General features: G+C 55.7%; 1 protein-coding gene across 1 annotated transcript in view; it reads right to left on the bottom strand.

Annotated features, from left to right (window-relative positions):
- Positions 1-26,305, bottom strand: part of LOC138764261 (rho guanine nucleotide exchange factor 1-like) — a 78,371-nt gene that overhangs the window by 19,869 nt on the left and 32,197 nt on the right. The window contains 15 exon segments of the mRNA XM_069939931.1: positions 266-450; positions 3,957-4,109; positions 5,361-5,372; positions 9,284-9,419; positions 11,070-11,228; positions 13,971-13,994; positions 14,717-14,825; positions 15,940-16,069; positions 16,508-16,531; positions 17,983-18,123; positions 22,300-22,405; positions 23,342-23,384; positions 25,438-25,506; positions 25,508-25,537; positions 26,019-26,129. Of these exon segments, the coding sequence (XP_069796032.1) occupies positions 266-450; positions 3,957-4,109; positions 5,361-5,372; positions 9,284-9,419; positions 11,070-11,228; positions 13,971-13,994; positions 14,717-14,825; positions 15,940-16,069; positions 16,508-16,531; positions 17,983-18,123; positions 22,300-22,405; positions 23,342-23,384; positions 25,438-25,506; positions 25,508-25,537; positions 26,019-26,129 (1,432 nt within the window).

The following is a 26,305-nucleotide window of genomic DNA, read 5'->3' as shown; positions in this document are numbered from 1 at the left end:
GAGGAAGGAGGGGGCGGTGGGGAGGGAGGGGGTGGTGGGAGGGGGCAGCAAGGGTGAGGAGGCAGCGAGGGTGAGGAGGGAGGGGATGGCGAGGGTGAGGAGGGGAGGGGGCGGTGATGGTAACGGTGAGGAAGGAGGTGGCGGTGAGGGTGAGGAGGGAGGGGGCTGTGAGGAGGGATAGGTGGGTTACGGGGGGGAATTGGAGGTTCAGGGAAGTCTGTGCAACTCAAGGAAGGGCCCTCACCCACCCACCCTGGCCACTCACCGTTGATAACCTCCTGCCTCTTCACCTCGCTCTTGCTCAGAAGGACGAGCTGTTCGGGGCTGATGAGCTGCCGCCAGCTCGGGGGCTCCGTCTCCACCTCCGCAGCCCGAAGACCACTCTCCTCACACTGGGCAGGCAGCAGGCACTGCTGGCCATCTGCTCCTCCGCTCCCTCCTGGGTCAGGGCTGTGGGCACAGCCAATGGAAGGCCGTCAGACTGGGGGCAATGACCCTGGGGAGGGGGCGCAGGGGAGAGTGATGGGGGTTGAGAGGGGGTAAGAGAGAGAGGGGTGAGATAGAGACAGAGGGTAGAGAGAAGGCGGAGAGGGAGGGGGAAGAGAGGTTTGGGGAGCAGGGGTGGGGATTAATGGGGTTTGGGGGATGCAGGAGACAGACAGGGGAGAGGCAGAGATGGAGAAAGGAAAGGTCAAAGGTCAAGGCAGAGGGGAAAAAGAGTGAGCAAGGGCAGGCGAGGAGTGAGGGGCGAGACGCAGACAGGGAGGGGCGAGATGCAGACGAGGGGGTGAGACGCAGACGGGGAGCAAGTGGCAAGACGCAGATTGGGAGCGAGGGGCGACGAGACGCATAAGTGGGGGCGAGACGTTGATGCCAATCAAGGCGCAGACGAGACCCAGATGAGACGCAGACAGTTTGCAAGGCACAGACGAGACAGAATTACAGACGTTTGGCGAGACGTCAAGGCAGGGAGCCCCCCAAGCTGGGACGTGCAAGTCCTTGCCGACCAATCTACACCCAATGAACCTACATCCCCCCCCCACCCAGTACGTTGCGGTGGGGGGAAACTGGAGCCCCCAGGGAAAGCCCACGCGGACACAGGGAGAACGCACAAACTTCTTACAGACAGCACGGGATTTGAACCAGGTCCCGATCACTGGTGCTGTAACGGCATTATGCGAACCACTATGCTATCCGTTTAGAACCTTCTCACCAGCCCTCAGGTCCGAGAAGCCCCTTCCTCCAGGTGGGCATCAGACTTTGAATCGAGACAAGGAAAGTCTGCTTCTCCACGGAGCAGTGAATTTGTCTGCCCAAGGTAAGGAGCTGCCACATTAAATGGATTCAAGGTACAGGTTTGAACGGTCAGAGAGCAGTCCTCCGTCATCTCCACCCTAAATGCACTTCCCCTCTCCGTCCCCTTGAAGGAACCTCCCTGTTTCTATCTAATCCACCTTCACATCAGATGTTTCTCTCAGAACCCTTCTCATTCACCGTTGAGTAGTTTTGTACATCCATCTCTTATTCTAAAGCTAACACCCTCAGAATATTAGGGCACGAGGTGACACCAACCTACATGAACCTTCCCTGCCAGCAATCAAACCCTCTCCCTCCCCCACCCCCACAACTTGCATCCTCGTGCCTAAGGACCTTCTAAACACCCCCAATGATCCAGCCTCCAACATCACCCCCGGCAATGCATTCCAGGCCCCCACCACTCTCTGTGTCTCCCCTCACCTTGTACACACGTCCCCTGGTGTTTGCTGATCCTCTCACCCTTCTATTCTCCAAGGAGAAAAGTCCCAGCTTTGTGAACCTTGCCTTATGAGACACATTGTCCAGCCCAGGCAACACCTCTCCTCCGCACCCTCCGAGATCCATCCCATCTCCTTTTATTCCACATCTTCTCTGGGATGCTGGGCTTTATTAATCGGGGGATTGAGTTCAGGAGTTGAAAGGTCAGGTTACAGCTCTACAAATTTCTGGCGAGACCGCACCTGGGAGTATTGTGTTCAGTTCTGGTCATCTCATTACAGGGAGGATGTGGAAGCTGTGGAGAGGGGGCAGAGGAGATTCACTGGGTGTTGCTTGGATTGGAGAATGTGTCTCATGAGGCAAATTTAACAGGAGTTGGGGCTTCTCTCTTAGGAGTGAAGGTTGAGAGGAGACTTGATGGAGGTCAACAAGGTTAAAGACTAGTGCAATATGGAAATTGAGGACTCCAACAGGTACGTAGATAGTGAAATAAAGGATTGTGTGTCTGTGGGGGGGGGTGAAGAGAGTCATTAACACCCTTTGCTTCCTGTGTGCACACCTGCCAGTGTCTTCCAGCAGACCACTCAGCCCTATCTGCAGTGCTAGCCCACCCCCTCAACACTCCTTCGTAAACTGGCACATCACACAGGCACGCAGCTGGGTCCAAGTGACCCACCCTCCTCCCATCTTCACCAGCTTCCCCAGCACCACCCCACCCCAACACAACTGGGGTGGGGGAGGGGCGAGGGGGATCAACAGGGATGGGGGGTGAGGGTTGGCAGCACATTGCACACTGAAGGAAGGATGGTTCAGGAATAAGGGGGAAGTGAGGGGGAGTACGGGAAGGGGAGTGTGGGGGGAGTGAAGGAAGGGGAGCGAGGGGAGAGATGGGGAAGGGGAGCGAGGGGAGGGGGGTAGGGGAGCAAAGGGGAGTAGGGGGTAGGGGAGTGGGGTGGAGTCAGGGTAGGGGAGCGAGGAGGTGTAGGTAGAAGGAGGGGAACGAGGGGGTGTAGGGGAAGGGAAGCAAGGGGGAGTAGGGGTAGGGGAGTGAAGGGGGTAGGGGAGTGAGGGGGAGTATGGGGAAGGGGAGCGAAGGGTAGGGGAAGGGGAGCGAGGGGGAGTCGGGGAAGGGGAGCGAGGGGGAGTCGGGGAAGGGGAGCGAGGGGGAGTGAAGGAAGGGGAGAGATGGGGAAGGGGATCGAGGGGAGGGGGTAGGGGAACAAAGGGAAGTAGGGGTAGGGGAGCGAAGTGGTCGGGGTATGGGAGCGAGGAGGTGTAGAAGGGGAGCGAGGAGGTGTAGAAGAAGGGGAGCGAGGGGGTGTAGGGGAAGGGAAGCAAGGGGGAGTAGGGGTAGGGGAGTGAAGGGGGTAGGGGAGTGAGGGGGAGTAGGGGAAGGGGAGCGAGGGGGAGTAGGGGAAGGGGAGCGAGGGGGAGTAGGGGTAGGGGAAGGGGAGCAATGGGGGAGTGAAGGAAGGGGAGCAATGGGGAAGTGAAGGAAGGGGAGTGAGGGGAATAGGGGAAGGGAAGTGAGGGGGAGTAGGGGCAGGGGAGCAAGGGGGAGTGAAGGAAGGAGAGCGAGGGGGAGTAGGGGTAGGGGAGCAAGTGGGAGTAGGGGAAGGGGAGTGAGGGGTAGTGGGAGCGAGGGAGAGTAGGGGAAGGGGAGCAAGGGGGGAGTGAAGGAAGGTGAGTGGGAAAGGTGAGTGGGAAAGGTGAGTGGGGGAAGGGGAGTGAGGGGGGTAAACAATGGGGGGGTAACAGGGTTGGGAGAGCGCATTGGCCCATCCCAAATGACCTGACACACACCACCCTGAAACCCCTGGCCCCACCTTTGACCTCTCTGCAAACCTGACTGACCCCTCTGCATCCAAAGATGTCAACCCTTGTGGCCCTAACCCAAACCCACCCCTCCCTCCCCGAAATCCTCCCCACACCCATTCCCAGACCCCTTCCCCTCTCTCCAAACCCCTCCCCTTAACCCCCACCCTTACCCCCTCCCCAAGACCCCAACCCTGACTATATCCCCAAACCCCACCCTGACGCCCTCCCCGACCCCCAAATCCCACCCTGACAATCCCCCCTCTCCTTGAATCCTCCCCTTTCTCTCCAACCCCAACCCTCTCCCGTCAGGGGAGTGGTGAGGGGGTTGGAGAGGGGAGCAGGGGCCACCCCTGTGCAACGCCCATGGGTGCTGGGGCACCTACTTGTGCCTCTGCAGGTCAGTGGCGCAGGAGGCAGCCTGTACATCCACGTCGCTCCTGGACCGCGGCTGTTTGCCCTTCGCTGCGCCCTTGTGGGAGCGCCGGCGGTCACCGGGGGTGCGGAGGCTGGCCGAGCGGCCCAGCTTCGCCGAGAGCCTGCCACGGAATGGGGGAGAGGGGCAAGAAGTCACGAGGGGGGGGGGGTTTGAAGGGGATTATCGAGCGGCCCAGTTCCGCCGAGAGCTTGCCATGGGATGGGGGAGAGTGGCGATAAGTCACTGGGGGCTTGGTTGGGGTCACAGAGCGACCCAGCATCATCCACAGTCTGCCAGGGGAGAAGGGCAAGAGGTCACCGGATGCCCAGGGATCGGGGGAGGGGGGGGGTTGGGGTGTGGTGGTGGAAGTAACCAGGGCACGTAGAAGCTCAGCAAGCCGCCAGGCTTCGCCAATAGCCTGCTGGGGGCAGGGGTGTGGGGTGGAATCATAGTGGGGGGGATGGAGGTCACCGAGGGGCACATATCCTCTAACAACCGACTGGGACAGGGAAAAAGGAGAGAGAGAGGGGTTGGGGGGGAGAGAGAGAGAGAGCTGGGGGGAAAGGGGGGGGGGAAGGTCGGGAGAAAGAGGGGGAGAGATATGGGGAGAATGGGGGAAAGAGAGGGGTGGAGAGAGGGGGAGAATGGGGGAAAGAGAGGGGGAGAGGGAGAGGAGAGAGGGAGGGAAGATGGAGGAGGGAGAGATATGGGGGAAGAGAGGAGAGAGGGAAGAGAGTGGGGGGGAAGGGAAGATGGGGGAGGGGAAGATGGGGAGGGGAAGATGGGGAGGGGAAGATGGGGGAGGGGAAGATGGGGGAGGGGAGATATGGGGGGGAGAGGGGAGAAGGGGAGAGAGAGGGGAGAAAGAGGGGAGAGATGGGGGAAAGAGAGAGAGGGAAAATGGTGCGAGAGAGAGGGGGTGAGAGGGAGGGGAGAGAGAAAGGGTGAGAGAGGGAGGGGTGAGAGAGGGAAGATAGAGTGGCGAGAGAGGGAGGGGGAGAGAGAGGGGGGAGATGAGGGGGAAAGAGAGGAGAGAAGAAAGATAGAGGAGAGAGAGGAGAGAGGAGAGAGGGAGAGTGGGAGAAAAAAGGAGAGAGGGGAGAGGAAGGGGGAGAAGGAGAGAGAAAGGGGAGAGAGGGGGTAGCATTGACTCTGTCATTACCCATGCCCGTATGTACTGAGGTAGGACGGGAGTTTCTCAGACTGAGCGGATCCGGTGTCCTGAGTGAGGGGCGTGGGGGAGGATGAGGGAGGGACGGGGAGGGGGGAGGGACAGAGCCTCGCTGCTTCCTCCGTGACTGCCGCAGCCTGGCACTCTGCTCCCCTGCACTGGGAGTGGGGCGAGCCGACGAGCAGAAACACCACCACCAACCTGGATTTCCTTCTGGAAATAAACATTGCATGCTGTTAACACCACGCCGGGGGGGGGGGGGGGGGGGGGGGGGGGGGGTGGGGTGTGTGGTGAGTAGGGTCAAGGCAGGAGGGAGGAGGGTGGATAGGGCAGGTTAGAGGGGTGGTCGGGGCAAGGGGGGGGTGGTCGCGGCAGGAAGGGGGGAGGGTGGACAGGGCAGGGTAGGGGGGTGGTCGGGGCAGGATAGTGGGGTGGTCGGGGCAAGGGTGGTCGCGGCAGAAAGTGGGGAGGGTGGTCGTAACAGGAAGGGAGAGGGTGGTTGGTGCAGGGTAGGGGTGGTCAGGCAGGAGGGGGGGCGCGGCAGGAGGGGGAGGGGTGGTCGGGGCAGGGGGTGGTTGGGGCAGGAGGGGTGGTCGGGGCCAGGAGTAGGGAGGGGTGGTTGGGACTGGAGGGGGAAGGGGTGGTCAGGACAGGAGGGGGTTTAGAGGGCAGCAGGGGGTGGGAAGGGTCGGGGGGGTGGGAGCATGCAGATGGGGATAGGGTGGGAGGGGGTAGGTGGATGGATAAAATGGGAGATGTGGTTCATTTTGACTTTGCCCCCTCCCCCCAAGTCTCTGAGATGAGGGGTGACTGAATCCCTCCCCTCCCGTTCCTGGGCACCAAGGGAGGGAGTGAGGCATCTAACACAGTTGGGGACTGGGAGCAAGATGAGGAAGATGATGGGTGTGGGCCCTGGAAAGGCATACAGAAGGACCTGCTCACGTACACATGCACTGACACACTCAAATACACAGACAGCGCTCACACAAGCACACGCAGAAACACGCACGCATACACTTACAAAGCCAACACTCACGTGTGCAGACACGCGCACACACAGACATGCCTGCACAGACACACACGGTGGCACTCAGGCATGCACCCATAGAGACAGCCACGCGCACTCACTCATCTCGTACAGACACACTCACCCCTGTGTCAGGAACCAAAGCAATGCCTCACTCCCTTCCACCTCCACACATGGAGTTGATGGGCCAAATGTGGGAACAACACTTTATACATTTTCTCCATCGTGCGCATGTCCTTGCTCCCAGGACCCGCGTTACAGCGTTCCCTCAGCACGCAGGCTCTTTACACAGACAGCAAGCAGTCCAACACACAAGCAAGCCCTTTTCCACACTGACCCTCGTCCACCAACAGCTAATCCCACTTGAACTTCCATCCCTTGCCTGTTGAACACAGAACCTTCCAGCAAAGCACTTGTGTTGACCCTACGCAACAATCTCCCCCTTCCCACCCCCACACCCATCTACTCCCTTCCATCCATGCTCCTGTCTAAGAGGCTCTTAAAGGCCCCCGATGTTCCAACCTCCAGACACCCACAAATGTGTAAAAATCTTCCCCCTGACATGTCCCCTAAACTTCCCTCCCTTCACTTTGCATACACGTCCCCCAGTGTTTGCTGATCCCGCCCTGGGAAACAGGCACTGCCTGTCCACCCTGTCTAAGCCTCTCAGAATCTTGTCAACCTCTATCAAGTCTCTTCTCATCCTTCTTCGCTCCAGAGAGAAAAGTCCCAGCTCTGTGAACCTTGCCTCATGAGGCATGTTCCCCAACCCAGGCGACACCCTGGTGAATCTCCTCTGCCCCCTCTCCACAGCTCCCACATCCTTCCTGTAATAAGGAGATCAGAACTGAACCCAATACTCCCAAGTGCGGTCTCACCAGTTTTTTGAGCTCATGGATCATGAACTCAATCCTACAACATCACATACGCCTTCTGAACTATCCTATTGACCTACTTAACTATCTTGAGGGATCAATGGATTTGGAACCTAACGTCCCTCTGTTCTTCCACATAAAGAATCTCACTGTTAACCACCTATCCACCTTCAAGTTCCATCTTCCACTTGTCCGGAATGAACTCCATCTGCCCAACTCTGCATCCTATCTAGATCCTGTTGTAACCTTCGACAACACCTTTGTATCATCTGCAAACTTACTGACCCACTTCTTCGTCACAAAAAAAATCACAAAGACCAAGGATCCCAGATCAGATCCCTGGGAAACACCACCAGTCACAGGCCCCCAGGCAGAATATGCATGTTTAAAAGCCTCTCGAACATAGTGGCTATAAATGTGAACTACTCCTCTGCCAGGCAACTACAGACATCAAACACTCTTTGTGAAAACAGTCACTCTCCTCAGATCCCCTTCTACCGCTCCCAAACAACCATCAAACATTACAGCACAGAAACATGCCCTGCAGCCCTTCTAGTCTGTACCAAACTATTGCTTTCCCCAGTCCCACCGGCTTACATCCCGTCCATACCCCTCCCATCCATGAACCTGTCCAGATTTTTTGTGCCCACAATCACCACTTCAGCTGGCAACTCGTTCAACACTTCCACTGCTGTCTGCATGCAGAAACTCCCCCCCCCCCCCCCATATTCCCCCTAAACCTCTCCGGGACAATTGGCATAGCGGTTAGTGCAGCACGATGACGGCACCAAGGATCGGGACCATGGTCGGAACTGGCACTGTCTGTAAGGAGTTCTCCCCGTGTCTGCATGGGTTTTCCACGGAGGCTCCAGTTTCCTTCCACCATATGAAATGTACTGGGGGTTATACGTCAATTGAGTGGCATGGGCTCGTGGGCCGAAATGGCCTGTATACCTACATTCTAAAAAATTTAAAGAAACTTTTCCCCTTTCACCACGTCCTAAGTTTGTATCTCACCCACCCTCAGTGGGAAAAGCCGACCTACATTTACCCTGTCTCTCCCCCTCATCATTTTAAATATCAAATCTCCCCTCATTCTTCTACGCTACCTTTCCCTGTAACTCAGTTCCTGAAGTCCGGGCAACATCCTAACAAATCTTCTCTGCACTTTCTCTATCTGATTGAGATCTTTCTTGTAGTTCAGTGACCAAAACTGTACATAATTCTCCAATTCTGGTCTCACCAATGTTTTATACAACTTTTATACAACATAACATCCCAACCTCTGGATTCAATACTTTGATTTATGAAGGCCAATATGCCAAAAGCTCTTGTTACAACTCTGTCCACCTGTGATGCCTCTTTCAGGGAATTCTGTATCTGTGTTCCTAGATCCCTCTGTTCTACTGCACTCCTCCGTGCCCGACCATTCACTGTGTCCATCCTTTCTTTCTTGGTTTGTCTTTCCAAAGTGCAATCCCACCTTGTTCTGATATCTCAGCCCAGCTTTCATTGGAAGAGCTCCCTTCTACTTTAAGATTTCACTCTGAAACCACCTGGAAAGATTCCAATTTCAAAAGTGTTTCATCTGCATGAATTATGATTTTTTTGTGTGTGCACGTCTCCATCAGTCTCCCTGTCACTGTTACCGTCAGTCTCCCTGTCACTGTTACCGTCAGTCTCCCTGACATCAGTCTCCCTGTCTCTGTCACCATCAGACTCCCTGTCTCCCTGACCGTCAGTCTCCCTGTCACCGTCAGTCTCCCTGTCTCTCTCACCATCAGTCTCCATCTCTCTCAGCTCATGAGGTCCATCTGCCCACATCTGGACTGCTTCACAGATCCACGAAACACAGACCCGGGGACACGAGTTGCATACATGTGGGTGTCTGCGGAGACACACTGCAGATGCAGGTAGGCAGCCGATGGACAATACACGGACAGCTGGCGACAAGCAACAGAGGTGAGAGAGAGGGAGAGGGAGAGAGGGGGTGAGAGAGAAAGGGAGAGGGTGGGGGAAAGAGAGAGGGGGAAGAGGGAGAGAGAGTGTGAGAGATGGGGAGAGATAGAGAGAGAGGAAGGAGGTGGGAGAGAGGGGGAGGGGGGAGAGGGAGAGAGATGGGGATGGTGGGGGGGGAGAGAGAGAGAACACCTGTAAACCAGGACTGACGAGATATACGAGGCGCGTTAGTGCTGCGACATGGGGTATGGGGCAAGTCCCACCTCTCGATGTCCCCTCCATCCTCAGTTCCGCCATCTCCTGCAGACAACAGCTCTCCCGTGGATCGCTGAGCTGTCTCCGTGGTGTCTCGAAAGGACTGGTTCTCACTTGTAGATCGTGGGGTGCCGGTGGTGTGCACTGTGATTGGGAGAGAGGGGTGGGAAATGAGTGGCCCCATTGATGATATCGGCCTCCCTCAGGACCACCCCCCTCCACCTGCGTCACTTACGTTATTTCCCCCTCCCTCAGGGACTATTCCCCCCCCGGGGACACTGATGGTAATCCCCCCCTCCCTCAGCGATCCCTCCCATCTGGGTCACTGATGTTAATCTCCCCTCCCTCAGTGACCCCTTCACCTCCAGTGGAGTTTAATCTGGATCAGTGTGAGGTGATGCAGTTTGGAAGGTGGAACCTGAACATGGATTCTTAACAATGTGGTGGAACAGAGGGACGTTGGGGTCCAAACCCATACAACCCTCAAGGACTCTGCACAGGTTGATAGGGGAGTTCAGAAGGCCGATGGGACGTTGGGCTTCATTCGTCTGGGGGTTGAGTTCGAGAAGTGATGTTGGAGCTCCACAAATCTATGGTGAGACCACACCTGGAAATATTGTGGTCAGTTCTGGTCACCTCATTACAGGAAGAATGTGGAAGCAGTGGAGAGGGGGCAGAGGAGATTCACCAGGATGTTGCCTGGATTGGAAAATGTGTCTCATGAGGCAAGGTTAACAGGCCCTGGCCGTCCACCCTGTCTAAACCCCTCAAAATCTTGTAGACCTCTATTAAGTCACCTCTCACCCTTTGCTCCAAAAAGCCCTTTGTTCTGCCATCATTGTTTCTCCAATCGAAGCAATGCTCTGGCAAATTCCCTCTGCACCTTCTCCCAATTTCAGTCCAACACCCCATCACCTCTTGGCCCCTCCCCAACTTCTCCTCACACCCCCTCCCTGATTTCCACTCATTGTCTCTCAAAAGCAGTTGCTCTTCACTCGTGAGTCACAGTCCACCTTCAGTAATCCCTACGCCACAGGTGCTCTGTGATCAGTAAGGTGGTGCGTGGGGGGGGGGGGGGGGGGGTGGGGGTGGGGGTGGGGGGGACCCTGAACTGAAACGTTGAATAACCTTTTTCTGCCACAGTTGATGCCTGAACATAGATCACAGAACATTCCAGCACAGTCTAGGCCCTTCAGCCCATGATTTTGGGCTAACCCATGTAAACAATGTCCCCTTCCCTCCCCCACACCCACCCCTCTCTACTATCCACCTGTCTATTTTAAATGCCTCTATTGTAGCAGCCTCCACCCCAACTCTCAGTAACACATTCCAGTACCCCACTGCCCTCTGTTTCTTCCCTAAACCTCCCTCCCCTACCTTGTACAGACATCCTCTGGTGTTTGCTGCTGCTGTCCAGGCTGTACACCCTATCTATGCCTCTCAGAATCTGTAGACCCCAACTGACTCACCTCTTATCCTTCTTCACTCCAAAGAGAAAAGCCCCCTGTCCTCTGCCCCAGCTCTGCTAACCTTGCATCGTAAGACACATTCGCTGGCAATTGGAAGAACATGCCCGTGGGGACTTGCCTTATTGAATGGGTTAAAGGCCAAGAGTTCAATCGATCCTTGTGGTGAATCTATGAGATCACCCGTTGTCTTCTTGAACGGGATAGCAGGCTCAACGGGTCAAATACCCTCCTCCTGGCTCCCTATGTTCTTCGACACAGGGAGGGGTGAGTGTTGTAAGTGGGCAGGATGTGCTAAAGGGTCTGATCTGTGAACAAGTGTACGCACCCATCTCTCCCTCGGTGTCCTCCCTCGAGGGCAAATTCCCGGTGGCCGAGACACTGGCCACCTCTGATACCTCCACACTGGGCTTCCCTTTCCCCATCTGTATCTCCGCCTGCAGTCGGGATGTGTGGCTGGAGTTCTTCCGGTCGATAGCTGCCTTGACTGAGGCAGGGAGGGAGAGAGACGGCGGGGGAGAGAGAGAGAGAGAGAGAGAGAGAGAGAGAGAGAGAGGGAGAGAGAGAGAGAGAGAGAGAGAGAGAGAGAGAGAGAGGAGGACAGTGAGACAGGGAAACGAGGAGGATTGGGGATTTAGGGAGGATCGGGGGATCGAAGGGAGGGGGAGTGAGGGGGATCGAGGGGGAGGGGGATCGGGGAGGGGTCGAAGGGAGGGAGGTCGAAGGGGAGGGGGGTCGAAGGGGAGGGGGGTCGAAGGGGAGGGGGGTCGAAGGGGAGGGGGGTCGAAGGGGAGGGGGGTCGAAGGGGAGGGGGGTCGAAGGGGAGGGGGGTCGAAGGGGAGGGGGGTCGAAGGGGAGGGGGGTCGAAGGGGAGGGGGGTCGAAGGGGAGGGGGGTCGAAGGGGAGGGGGGTCGAAGGGGAGGGGGGGTTGAAGGGGAGGGGGATTGAGGGGGAGGGGGATCAAGGGGAGGGGGATTAAGGACAAAAGAGGAATGGGGGAGGGAAAGAATATTGATCAGTACAGCAAACCCAGACCCAACACCTTCCACCACCCAAAATTTGGCGTTCGCAATCCAGCATGCAATGGGGGTGGGAATCAAAGGTCAAAGATCATGTGGTAACTCCGCCCTCCCCTTTAATGATTGGGTGTTAGTTAGAGAGAGTTATCACAGTAGCAACAGCACCTGAGGGGGAAATCGCCCACTCGTCTCCAAACCGTCATGCAAAGACCGGAACCTCTGGGGGGTTGGGTGGGAGGGTTGGTCAGATTTGGGGGAGCCGCAGAAGGGGTGGGATAGGGGGCGAGGGTAGCCATCCGTTGGTATCCAAGATGGCCGACTGGCCTCCGATCTCCTGTTGACCATTGGGCTGATTCCCTTGCTCCCTGCTCCAAGCTTCCCCGTCTCCCTCATGTGGGTGGGTGGATGGGGGAGAAGATAGGTGTGGGCCAACTCCTTGGTGAGGCTAAGTCAAATGGGAACTGAGGTAGGGAGAGATGGTGCACTGACAATGGGAGGTCAATCAAGGTGGTTCAATTGTTCAGTATTCAGGATGAGGTAGTGGAATGCATGAGACGTTGGCTTTACGGGAGAAGCCAGGGAGTAGTGATGGACGATGCTTCTCAGAATGGAGGCCTGTGACAAGTGGTGCCTCAGGGATCAGAGCTGGGACCATTGTTTGTCATCTATATCAATGATAAAGTGGTGAATTGGATAAGCAAGTTTGCCGATGACACTAAGATTGGAGGCGTTGTGGTCAGCAAAGGTTTTCAAAGCTTGCAGAGGGGTCTGGACCAGCTGGAAAAATGGGCTGATAAAATGCAGACAAATGTGAAGGGCTGCATTTTGGACAAACCAAGAAAAGTTTCTTCACGGTAAATGGTTGGGCACTGAGAAGTGCGGTAGAACAGAGGGATCTGGGAAAACAGATACAGTGGCGTCACAGGTGGACAAGGTTGTAAAGAGAGCTTTTGGCATGTTGGCCTTCATAAATCAGAGTATTGAGTCCAGGAGTTGGGATGTTATGGTAAAGTTGTATAAGACACTGGTGAGGCCAAATTTAGAGAATTGTGTGAAGTTTTGGTCACCGAACTATAGGAAAGAAATCAATAAGATTGACAGAGTGCAGAGAAGATTTACTAGGATGTTGTCCAGACCAGGAACTGAGTTACAGAGAAAGGTTAAACAGGTTCGGATTTTATTCCCTGGAGCATAAAAGAATGAGGGGAGATTTAATTGAGGTATTTAAAATGATGAGGGGGAGAGACAGAGTAAATGTAAGTTTGCTTTTTCCACTGAGGGTCGGTGAGATACAAACCAGAGGACATGGGTTAAGGGTGAAAGGGGAAAGGTTTAGGAGGAATATGAGGGGGAACTTCTTCACAGAGAGGGGTGGGGTGTGGAACGAGCTGAGGTGGTGAATGCGGGCTCAATTTTAACACTTAAGAGAAATTTGGCCAGGTCCATGGATGTGAGGGTGTTGAGTGATGTGGACTGGGTGCAGGTCAGTGGGACTGGGCAGAATCATAGATCATAGAAGGGCTGAAGGGCCTGTTTCAGTGCTGTAATGTTCTGTGGTCCATTATGGGACCCTTTCAGGAGTTGGGGGGGGGGGGCAAGTGGTGTTCAGTAAGGAATAAGGTGGCTTAGGAGGGAGGAAAGGTATTCAGTAGAGGGCAGCGGCAGATTCCAAATGTCTCGGGGATTGGGAAGGATGACCCCTCACTGGGGTCGAGGGCAGTGCAGGTGGGATAGTACTGGCAGTCAGATGGGCAGAGTGACCTGCAAATGATCTCAGCCTGGGATGGGGTGGGTGGGAAGGGACTCCCCACCATCCCCAGGAAGGATGGGAGAGGAGCCATTCACACCCTCGGGCTCTGCTAGACCCCGCTTGGTTCTCCCTCGAAGTGTATCCCACCCTCCCGCGAAGCAGACCTTGGAACCTCCCTCCCCAATGACCTCCAACCCCAACATACATGGGGGAGGGGAGATTTGTTTAGGGAGTCCAGGAGACCCCAGGAATGGGGAGATCCCACCCATCTCCACCCTGGCGAGGTGCCAGCCCTGGAACATGCTGGAAGGGTGTGGGGTTTGTGCATGCAGGTGACCTGCGATCCTGGCTCCCTGTCCCTCATGCCCCTCCCCTCCCTCCATATTTCCACCCCTCCCCGAAGAGGGGGTGGAGGTTGGGGGGGGGTCCCAGCACGGAGGGCGGGGGAAGGGGGTTCTACCTGCGTCTGTCCGCAGATCAGACCCTGCAAGATACAAGGAGGAGAAACAGCGAGGTGAGGTGGGGATCTGATTCTGGCGGGGTGGGGGGGGGGGTGTGGGGAAGGGGAGAGGAGGATGGAAGGGGAGATGGGGAGGGGAGGGGGAGAAGGGAAACGGCAAGGGGGAAGGGGAGAGAGGAAGAGGGAGGGGGAAGGGGTTGCAGACAAAACTCAAGGGGGAGGCAGACATCAGAGCAAACCATGAACAAGTGGATCACCTCGATCACCGACACCCCCCCCCCCCCAACACCCTGGTGGTCCGTCTGACAACCCCCCCCTCCCCAGTGTTCTGCCTTACATCCCCGCAGTGATCCATCTGATATCCCCCCCCTCCCGGTAGTCCATCCAGCACCCCCTTGGCTGGTTCATCCGACAGCCACTCCCCCCCAACTGCCGGTAGTCAGTCCCATGCCCTCATGGTTTGTCTGTGACCAGCCAATCAGAAGGCTGTGGTGGTGCCACCATCTGATGGCCATGCCCAGTACTGCAAAACCCAGAAGTGAAGTGCTTACCACCCTCCGGTTTAATCCACCCCCCATCACCCCTTCCCTGTTTTAAACCCCCTTACCTCCCTGCTTTAACCCCCCAAATCCCCTTCACTGTTTTAACCCCCTCCCCTCCCCTCCCCCAGTTTAACCCCCCATCCTTCCTGCCATGGTTTAACCCTCTCCCTGTTTTAACCCCCTGCCCCTCCCACCCCCACTCACCACTGGCTGGATCTGTACGTGTCTGTCTCCGCAGATCCAGGATGCTGAAGCCCTTCCTCTTTTTCTCGTCCACCTTAGCCACCTCAATTTCCTTCCGGGTATTCGGAGCCTGCCGAGCCCGGGGGGGGGGGGGGGGGGTGGTGGTGGAGTGAGAAAGATGAAGTGATGGACATCCACTCCAAACCCCTCCCACTGCCAACCCCTCTACTTTACTTCCCCTTGACCCACTTACCCCAGAGGAGTGGGCTCCTGAGGGAGAGGGAGGGGTATCCCTGTGGGATTGGATCATATCCACCAAAGAATCTGGTCCCTCAAATTCGGTGGGGGGGGGGGGGCGGGGAGGGGGGCAGGAGATGGTCAGAAGAGAGAGCAATGGAATGGTTCGGGGTGAGTACAGTGAGAGGGGCTGAATGGTCAGCAGTGGGATCAGTGTGGGGACTAATACAGGGCCGTGGGGAGAATGGGGCAGAGGGATCAGTGTGGGGAGATACAGGGGGCTGTGGAGAGAGCGGGGCAGTGGGAAAAGTGTGGGGACAGATACAGGGGGCTGTGGAGAGAGCGGGGCAGTGGGATCATTGTGAGGGCTGATACAGGGGGCTTTGGAGAGAACGGGGCAGTGGGAACACTGTGGGGACTGATACAGGGGACTGTGGGAAGAGCAGGGTAGTGGGATCAGCGTGGGGGCTGATACAGGGGGCTGTGGGGAGAACAGGGCCATGGGATCATTGTGGGGGCTGTGGAGAGCGGGGCAGTGGGATCAATGTGGGGGCTGATACAGGGCCGTGGGATCAGCGTGGGGACTGATACAGAGCCATGGGGAGAACGGGGCAGTGGGATCTGTGTGGGGACAGATACAGGGGGATGTGGGGAGAGCGCGGGGCAGTGGGATCAGTGTGGGGGCTGATACAGGGCCTTGAGGAGAGTACAGGGCAGTGGGATCAGTGTGGAGACTGATACAGGGGGATGTGGGGAGAGCGCGGGGCAGTGGGATCAGTGTGGGGGCTGATACAGGGCCTTGGGGAGAGCATGGGGCAGTGGGATCAGTGTGGAGACTGATATAAGGTGGGGGGAAGAACGGGGCAGTGGGATCAGTGTGAGGACTGATACAGGGCCGTGGGTGGAATGAGGCAGTGGGATCAGTGTGGGGACTGATACTGGGTCGGGGGACCAACAGGAGGCTGTGAGGAGAGAGCAGGACGGGGGAATATTTTTCCACAAACTACCTCGTCCCATGAGCGAGTCTTCACCTTTCTCCGAATAAGGAAATGCCGTTTTTTCTCCAGCACTCGGGGTTCTCTCGTCTTCACTCCAAGATACTTCATGTAGGTTACAACAGCGTTGTAGATCATGTTACTTTTAGTTTGGGAAGGAGAGACAGAACAGCGTGATCAAGATACTTCCACACAACTTCAACCCCTATAACAGGATATCGAAGGAGGAGCTTCATCCTGTGTCTTTCCCCAGGAGTGGGTGATGGGACAGTGTGGAGGGAGCTTCATCTGTGTCTGACCCTGGGAGTGTGTGATGGAATGGTGCAGAGGGAGTTTCACATTGTGTCTGACCCCGGGAGTGTGTGACGGGACGGTGCAGAGGGAGCTTTACCGTGTCTGTCACCGGGAGTGTGTGGTGGACGGACAGCTAGCGAGGGGGGTGGGGTTTGTGAGACACACGCTCAGGGACTGGCAAGAGACAGACAGACAGACGCAGATGGAAAGCAACCACACATGAACTGACTACAAGATGTGGTGGATCAGCTGGACGAAGAGAGGGGTGAGAGTCGAGTGGTCCTACCTTTTCTCGTCGTCAGTGTTGGCTCTGTGTGAGAGAGAGAGAGAGAGAGAGGGGGGTGGGTTAATTAAATCCAACACAGGATCCCACCACTCACAACAAGAGACCCCTCAGGGAGGTTGCAGAGAGTGGGGGGAGAGGTGAGGATGGGGGGAGAGAGGAGGAGATGGGGATGAGGGGGAGCAGGGAGGAAAAAGGTGGAGAGGAGGGGAAGAGGGTAGAGAGAGGGAGGGGAAAAGAGGGAGGGGGAAAAAATAGTGGGGAGAGAGGGGAGGAGTGGTGAAGAGAGGGAGAAGGGGAGGAGGGGGGAGGGGGAAGATGAGGGGGAGGGGGGAGAGGTGGGAGGAGAGGGGGAGAGGGAGGGTGAGACAGAATGTCCCACTGCTTCCCCTGCTGCATCTGCATTGTCATTCTATATCAATGATCTGGATGGTAATGTGGAGAATTGATCCAGCAAGTTTGCAGATGACGCTAAGATCAGAGACGTTGAGGACAATGAAGAAGGTTTTCAAATCTTGCAGAGGGGTCTGGACCAGCTGGAAAAATGGGCTGAAAAATGGCAGGTGGAGTTTTGTGCAGACGTGTGAGGGGATGCATTTTGGACAAACCAAGAAAGGTTTCTTCACAGTAAATGGTTGGGCCCTGAGGAGTGCGGTAGAACAGAGGGATCTGGAACACAGATACAGAATTCTCTGAAAGTGGCGTCACAGGTGGACAGGGTTGTAAAGAGAGCTTTTGGCACATTGGCCTTCATAATTCAGAGTATTGAGTCCAGGAGTTGGGATGTTATGGTAACGTTGTAAAAGACATTGGTGAGGCCAGATTTGGAGAATTGAGTGCAGTTTTGGTTACTAAACTACAGGAAAAATATCAATAAAATAGAGGGCAGAGAGGATTTACTAGGATGTTGCCCGGACTTCAGGAACCAAGTTACAGGGAAACGTTAAACAGGTTTGGATTTTATTCTCTGGAGTGTATAAGAACGAGGGGAGATTTGATCGAAGTATTTAAAATTTTGAGGGGGAGAGACAGAGTAAATGTATGTCGGCTTTTTCCACTCAGGGTAACCAGAGGACATGGGTTAAGGGTGAAAGGGGAAACGTTTAGGGGAACTTCTTCACAGAGGGATGGGGCTGTGAAATGAGCTGAAGTGGAGAATGTGGGCTCAATTTTAACATTTAAGAATTTGGATAGATCTGTGGATGGGAGGGGTATGGAGGGATATGGACTGGGTCCAGGTCAGTGGGACTGGGCAAAATAGTTTGGCACAGACTCGAAGGGGCAAAGAGCTCGTTTCTGTGCAGACAATCGGACAGATGTGGCCCAGCTCTACAGTCAGAACACATCCAAAGGGGCTGGTAATAGTCAGGTGCATCTTGTCTGACACAACAAGCAAACCCAGGCCACAGCTTCTCAGGACCAGAACACTCCCACACTCACGAGGGAGTCCTGACTTTTGGGAGACTGGTTCCACTCACGTTGCCTCTTCCACCCTGGGCAACAGCACCTCGGCAAAGGACTTCTCCTTCATCTCCAACGCCTCACGGTCCAGTTCCCGATCAGCATCCAATTCGGCCAGTTCCTTCTCTCCAATCGTCATTCCCATCATCCTCTTGTTCCTAATTTATAGCAATTGTTAGGAGCACAGAACACATGTAGTGACATCCCAGACCCGTCACACACCCCCCACCCTCCGTACAGTCCCATCACACAACCCCTCCCTCCATCCAGTCACACACCCCCATCCTCTGTACAATCCCATCACACACTCCCCCGCCACATCACACACCCCCTCCCTCCATCCATCATATTTCCCCTCCCCTCATCCCGTCACATACCCCCACCCTCCGTACAGTCCCATCATACACAACCCCGCCACATCACACACCCCCACCCTCCATACAGTCCCATCACACACCCCAGCCCTCCATCCCGTCATACATCCCCACCCTCCAGAAAGTCCCATCACACACCCCCTGCCTCTATCCCGTCACAAACTCCCACCCTCCGTACTGTCCCATTACACACTGCCTGCCACGTCACATACACCCACCCTCCATCCATCACACACACCCCACCTTCCGTACAGTCCCATCACACACCCCCACCCTCCATCCATCACACACTCCCACACTCCATCCCGTCACACACCCCTACACTCCGTACAGTCCCATCACACACAGCCCTGCCACAACACACACCCACTCCCTCCATCCATCACACCCCCACCCCCCCCCCACACACCCACACTCTGTACAGTCCCAACACACAAACCCCGCCACATCACACATCCCGTCCCTCCATTCATCACACACCCTCTCCCTCCATCCCATCACACCCCCACCCTCTATTGGTCACACACCCCCACTACAACACACACCCCCCTCCATCAATCACACACCCCACCCTCCGTACGGTTCCATCACACACCCTTCCCCTATCCATAACAAACCCCCTCCCTCCATCATGTCACACACCCCCACCCTCCACACAGTCCCATCACACAACGTCCACCACATACACACCCACTCCTGCCATTCATCACACCCCACCCTCCATCCCGTCACACACCCCTCTCATCAAACACCCCCTCACTCCATCCCATAACACACCCCCTTCCTACATCCCGTCACATCCCCCGCCCTCCGAACAGTCCAATCACGCCTCCCTCCCTGTCCCGTCACACTCCCACCCTCTATACAGTCCTATCACACATCCCCTCACTCCATCCCGTCACACACACCCACCATCCGTTCAGACCCATCACACCCCCCCCGCCCTCCATACAGTCCTATCACACACCCCAACCCTCTGTATAGTCCCATCACACACCCCCTCACTCCATCCCGTCACACACCCCCACCCTCCCTCCATCCTGCTGTCACACACCACCACCCTCCGTACAGTCCCATCACACACCCCCTCCTCTGTCCTGTCACACACCCCCCTCACTCATCCAGTCACTCATCCCCACCCTCCATGCAGTCCCATCTCACACACACCACTGCCATATCACACACCAACCCCTTCCTCCATCCCATCACACACCCCCCACCCTCTATCAATCACACACCACCACCCTCCATACCATCACACACCCCACCCTCTGTACGGTCCCATCACACACCCACTCCACCACATCACACACCCCTTCCCTCCATCCATAACAAACCCCCACTCCCATCATGTCACACACCCCCACCCTCCATACAGTCCCATCACACAACGCCCGCCACATCACACACCCACTCCCGCCATTCATCACACATCCCCACCCTCCAGCCCGTCACACACCCCAACCCTCTGTACAGTCCCATCACACACCCCTTCACTCCATCCCCGTCACACACCCCAACCCTCCCTCCATCCCATCACACACCGCCGGACTCCATCCCATTACACACACCCTCATTCCATCCCATCACATACCCCCTCCCTCCAACATACCCCCTCCCTCCATCCCGTCACACACCCCCACCCTTCATATAGTCCTATCTCACACACACCACCGCCACATCATACACCAACCCCTTCCTCCATCCTGTCACACATCCCCACCCTCCATCTCATCACACACCTTCTTCCCCCGTCCTGTCACACACCCCTTCACTCCATCCCGTCACACCCCCCCACCCTCCCTCCATCCCATCATACGCTGCTGGACTCCATCCCATTACATACACCCACACTTCATCCCATCACATACCCCCTCCCTCCATCCTGTCACACAACCCCACCCTGCGTACAGTCCCATCTCTCACACACCACCGCCACATCACATACCAACCCCTTCCTCCATCTTGTCACACATCCCCTCCCTCCATTCCATCAAACACCTCCTCACTCCCTCCCATCACATGCCCCTCCCTCCTTCCCATCACACACCCCCACCCACTCACTGTACAGTCACATCACACACATCCCAACACTCCGTACAGTCCCATCACACACCCCCTCCCCATCCTGTCACACACTCCCACCCTCCGTACAGTCCCATCACACACCATCCGCCACAACACGCATCCCCTCCCTCCATCCCACCACACACCCCCTCCCTCCTACCCATCACACACCCCCACCCTCCGTACAGTCCCATCACACACACCCCCACATAACACACCCCCACCCTCCATACAGTCCCATCACACACCCCTACCCTCCATCTCGTCACAGACCCCCCACCCCCGTCCTGTCACACACCCCCACACTCTGTACAGTCCCATCACACACCCCCTCCCCTGTCCCGTCACATAGCCCCACACTCCATCCCGTAACACACCCCCACCCTTTCTCCATCCTGTAACACACCCCCACCCTCCATCTCATCACACATCCCACCCTCTATACATTCCAATCACACCCCCACTCCATCCCATCACACATCTCCATCCTCCGTACTGCCCCATCGCACACCCCCGCCATATCACATACCCCCACCCTCCATCCATCACACTTCCCCTCCCTCCATCCTATTACACACCCCCACCCTCCATCCCGTCACACATCCCCACCCTCCGTACAGTCACATCACACACCCCTACCCTCCATCCCATCACACACCCCTTCCCCCATCCCGTCACACATCCCCACCCTCTCTACAGTCCCATCACACACCCCCTCCCCGTCCCGTCACACACCCCCTCACTCCATCCCGTCACACACCCCCACTCTCCCTCCATCCATCACACACCCCCACTCTCCCTCCATCCCATCATACACTGCCGTACTCCATCCCATCACACATCCTCTCCCTCCATCCCATCTCACAACCTCTCCCTCCATCCCATCTCACACCCCCTCACTCTATACCATCACATGCACTCCCTCCATCCTGTCACACAACCCCACCCTCCGTACAGTCCCATCACACACCCCCACCCTCCAAACAGTCCCATCACATATACCCCACATCACACATCCCCTCCCACCATCCCATCACACACCCCCAACCTCCGTACAGTCCCGTCACACACCCCTACCCCCATACAGTCCCATCACACACTCCCTCCTTCCATCCTGTCACACACCCCTTCCCTCTATCCCATCAAACACACCCTCACTCAATACCATCACACACCCCCATCCTACCTCCCGACATACCCACCCTCCCTCCGTACAGTCCCATCACACACACCCTCCCCCGTCCAGTCACACATCCCAACCCTCCATACAGTCCCACCACACACCCTCTCCCCGTCCTGTCACACACCCCCACCATCTGTACAGTCCCATCACACACACCCCATATCCCCTCTCACCCTCCGTACAGTCCCATCACACACTACTTCCATCCTGTCACACTCCCCTTCCCTCTATCCCATCAAACACACCTGCACTCCATACCATCACACACACCCCTCACTCTATCCCATCACACCCCCTCCCTCCATCCCATCACACACACCCCTTACTCTATCCCATCACACCCCCTCCCTCCATCCCGTCACACATCCCCACCCTCCATACAGTCACGTCACACACCCCTTACTCCATCCCGTTACACACCTCCCGCCCCATCACACATCCCCTCCCTATGCCCCATCACACACACCCTCCCTCCATCCCATCACACACACCCTCTCTCCATCCCACCACACACACCCCCTCCCTCTGTACAGTCCCATCACACATCCCCTCCCCGCCATATCACACACCCCCCTCTCCCATCCCATTACACACCCCCTCCTCAAGTGGAAATGGTTGGGAGAGAGGTTAATCCAAGGATGAAGAGGGAGGGGTGTGTGAGTTTGAAACCCTTGAGTGAGTGTGGTGATAGTGAAGCTGGGGGTCTGTACCTGAAATCCTCCAGCTGGCTGGAGATCTCCTGGGACATGGCCCTCTGCATCCCACTGACAATGTTCCGCAGGCTCTCCTCCATCAGCAGGTCTGGCCGCGAGCGGTCTGCACCCGAGGTACAGGTGGTTCAGCAGGGAGCCCTCATCTTATCATCCCTCCTCCATCCCCTTCTGTCCCACCCTCACCTCCCTCCGTCCCGCCCTCCCCTCCTTCTGTCCCATCCTCCTCTCCTTCTGTCCCGCCTTCCCCTCCCTCCTCCTCCTCAAACCCTTCCTCCCTCCTCTCCTCCTTCTCCCTACCCCTGTCCCTTCCCCGCTTCTCACCCCTCCCTGTTATATCCAGACACTTGACCGTTTTCACTCAAACCCTAATGAAGGCCCCAGGCCCGATAACGTCAGTTCCCCGTTACTCCCTGTGGGCGTGATGTGACCTGCTGATTATCCCCTGCTCATTTGTGCATTGCTTTACGTGAAAATAAACTTTAACTATGACCCATAGAATGGAGAAATCTCCAGCACAGTCCAGCCCTTCGGCCCACAGTGCTGTGCCGACCCATAACATGCTCTAACTGTGTAGAATTTCCCTGCTGAATAACCATCCATTTTCCACAGCTCCATGTAACTGTCTATTGGTCTCCTAAAGACCCTATTGCCCCTCCCTCCACCACCATTACCGGCAGCACATTCCATGACCCAACCTCTCTGTGTGAAGAACATCCCCCTGTACTTTAATACTATGCCCCCCTCGTGTCAGCCATTTCAGCCCCAGGGGAAAACCCTCTGACCGTCCACACGATCAATGCCTCTCATCATCTTGTCCACCTCTTATCAGTCACCTCTCATCCTCTGCAGCCCCAAGGAGAAAAGACCACGTTCACTCAACCTCTCCTCACGAGGCGTGCTCTCCACCCAGGCAGTGTCCTTGTGAGACTCCTCTGCCCTCTCACTACAGCATCCACATCCCTCCCTGTCGTGAGGTGACCAGAACTGAACACAATATTCCAGGTGCTGACCTTTGAGTCTCGGCCACCCATTGACTTACCCAACTCAAACGATATGTCGTGAGGGACTGCCACTCTGAGTACCTGAGAGGAAAGTAGAACAACAACATCAGTTTGGAACTTGTTCTACATCTTCAGACCATTAGGCATAGAAAAGGAAATAGGCTATTCCGCCCATCAAGTCTGCCCCACCCTTCAATTGTGAGCTGATCCATTTCCCCACTGCCTGGCCGACTTCCCACCACCTTTGATGCCCTGGCTGATCAAGAGCCTGTCAATCTCTGCCTTAAATACACCTGATGACCCAGCCTTCACAACTGCCTGTGGCACCAAATTCCTCAGATTCACCACCCTCCGGCTGAAGAAATTCCACCGCTTCTCTGTTCTAAGCGGACGCCCTTTAGTCCTGAAGTTGTGCCCCCTTATCCTGGACCCTCCATCGTGGGGAACAACCTTTCTCCATCTAACCTCTCCACACTTTTCAACATTCACAATGTTTCAATTAGATTCCCCCCTGACCCCCCATTCTCCTAAATTCCAAGGAATCCAGTCCAAGATCCAACAAACATTCCTCAGATGCTAATCCCTTCATTCCAGGAATCACTCTTGTGAATGTTCTCTGAACCCTCTCCAATACCAGCACATCCTTTCTTAAATAAGGAGTCCAAAGCTGTACCCAGTCTCTACGCGAGGCCTCACCAGGGCCCTATAGAGTCTCAACATCACATTCGCCTTCTTCACCACCGACTCATCTGGAGGTTCACTTTTAGAGTGTCCTGCACGAGGAATCCAAGTCTCTTTGCATCTCCAAATTTTGAATTTTCTCCCCATCCAAATAAGTCTGATCTTTTATTCCTTCCACCAAACTGTGTGCCCGTACACTTTCCAACACTGTATTTCATTTAACAAGGTCCCACATTGGATATTAGTCAGGAAGGTTCAGACACTCGATATTCACGATGATGTAGTGAACTGGATTTGACAATGGCTGGACGGGAGAAGACAGAGAGTAGTGGTGGACGAGGCTTCTCATTCAGGAGGCCTGTGACGAGTGGTGCCTCAGGGATTGGTGCTGGGACCATTGTTGTTTGTCGTCTATATCAATGATTTGGATGATAAAGTGGTGAATTGGATCAGCAAGTTTGCCAATGACACTACAATTGGAGGCGTCGTGGACAGTGAAAAAGGTTTTCAAAACTTGCAGAGGGGTCTGGACCAGCTGGAAAAAGGGGCTGAAAAATGGCCAATGGAATTTAATGCAGACAAGTGTGAGGGGTTGCATTTTGGACAAACCAAGGCAGGTCATACACGGTGGATCTGGGAACACAGACACAGAATTCCCTAAAAGTGGCGTCACAGCCAGACATGGTTGTAACGAGAACTTTTGGCATATTGGCCTCCATAAATCAAAGTATTGAGTGCAGGAGTTGGGATGTTATGGAAATGAGGCCAAATTTGGAGAATTGTGTGCAGTTTTGGTCACCGAACCACAGGAAAGATCTCAATAAGATAGAAAAAGTGCAGAGAAGTCTGGGAGGTTGCCCAGACTTCAGGAACCAAGTTACAGGGAAAGGTTAAACAGGTTTGAACTTTATTCCCTGGAGCGTAGAAGAATGAGGGGAGATTTGATATTTAAAATGTTGAGGGGGGAGAGAGAGAGTAGGTCGGCTTTTCTCTCTGAGGGTGGGTGAGATACAAACCAGTGGACATGGATTAAAGGTGAAAGGGGAGACGTTTATGGGGAACAACTTCACATAGAGAGCGGTGGGGGGTGTGGAACGAGCTGAGGTAGTGAATGTAGGCTCAATTTTAATATTGATGGGAGGGCTTTGGACTGGGTGCAGGTCAGTGGGAACCGGGCAGGATAATAGTTTGGCACAGATAGAAGGGCCGAAAGGCCTGTTTCAGAGCAGTAACCGTTTGATGGGTCTAATTGCCGCTTTTCTTTGCCCATTCACCTCGTTCCCCTGTCCTCCTGCAGCTTCTTGGTTTCCTCCTCAATACTCTCGTGGACAGGGTAATGGGGAGGTGAGGAGGCGTTGGGAGCAGGGAAATGCGAGGATTTCCTCAAGGGGGAGGGGGGGATTTCATCGCGGGGGAGATTCCATCACGGGGGTGGGGTAGGGAGTTAACTCACTGCAGCTCGATCCAGGAAGGTGTGGAAATAATCCATGAACATACGTCGGGCATCCTTCAGGTTCAGCCCCCTTGAACATCTCACCATGCAGGTAACAGAGCTGGTGGGGGGGGGGGGGGGAGGGGTGGAGAGAATTACCACTACAGTCACTCAGCCCCACCCCTCTGGAGACATCCTCTGTACCCAAGGGCGATTACTGGCACCCGAGGGTCTCCAACTGCCTCCCACGGCCCCCCCCCCATACCTGACTCCCCGGCGCTCTCAGATACTCACGGACACCACTCCCCCTCCTCTTCCCCTAGGATCTTGTTACCCCCTTTGCTCCTCACAATCAAACACCCCACATGAATTATCCCTCCGAGTCAAATACCCCCCGATCAAATACCCCTTTCAAAAGTCAAGTACACCCAGGACCCTCGATTCGTTCGGACACAAATACCTTTTGATCCACAAAATACCCCCACCCCTTGGACCCATCAATACCTTGTCCCTCAGGACAATTAAACCCACCCCCCATCCCCTCCCTCCCCTCACTCATCTCCCTGCCTCCCCAACCTCCCTCCCCTTGGGACGCTCCTCACCACGGACGAGGCATCGAACTGCAGGATGACATGGTGCAGGAAGATGATCAGGTAGGTGGGCCTCTCCTTCAGCAGATCGATGCACTGGAAGTAGCTGCACTTGTCATCCACCTGGAAGTAGCTGCACTTGTCATCCACCTGCTGGGAGGGAACAAGGTGGTGAGCCGGGGTTGGTAAGGGGGACAGGTTAGCGTGATGCACCCACGTGGGATGAGAGTAGGCAGGGGGTGGGTGGAATAGTTAAACAACCGGACCTGCCCACACCCCAACATGGGCCGTGATGGGGG

Source organism: Narcine bancroftii, chromosome 5 (assembly GCF_036971445.1).
Source record: "Narcine bancroftii isolate sNarBan1 chromosome 5, sNarBan1.hap1, whole genome shotgun sequence".
Taxonomy (NCBI): domain Eukaryota; kingdom Metazoa; phylum Chordata; class Chondrichthyes; order Torpediniformes; family Narcinidae; genus Narcine; species Narcine bancroftii.
Note: the sequence above shows the minus strand (reverse complement) of the source record. Positions and strands in the feature narration are given on the sequence as shown.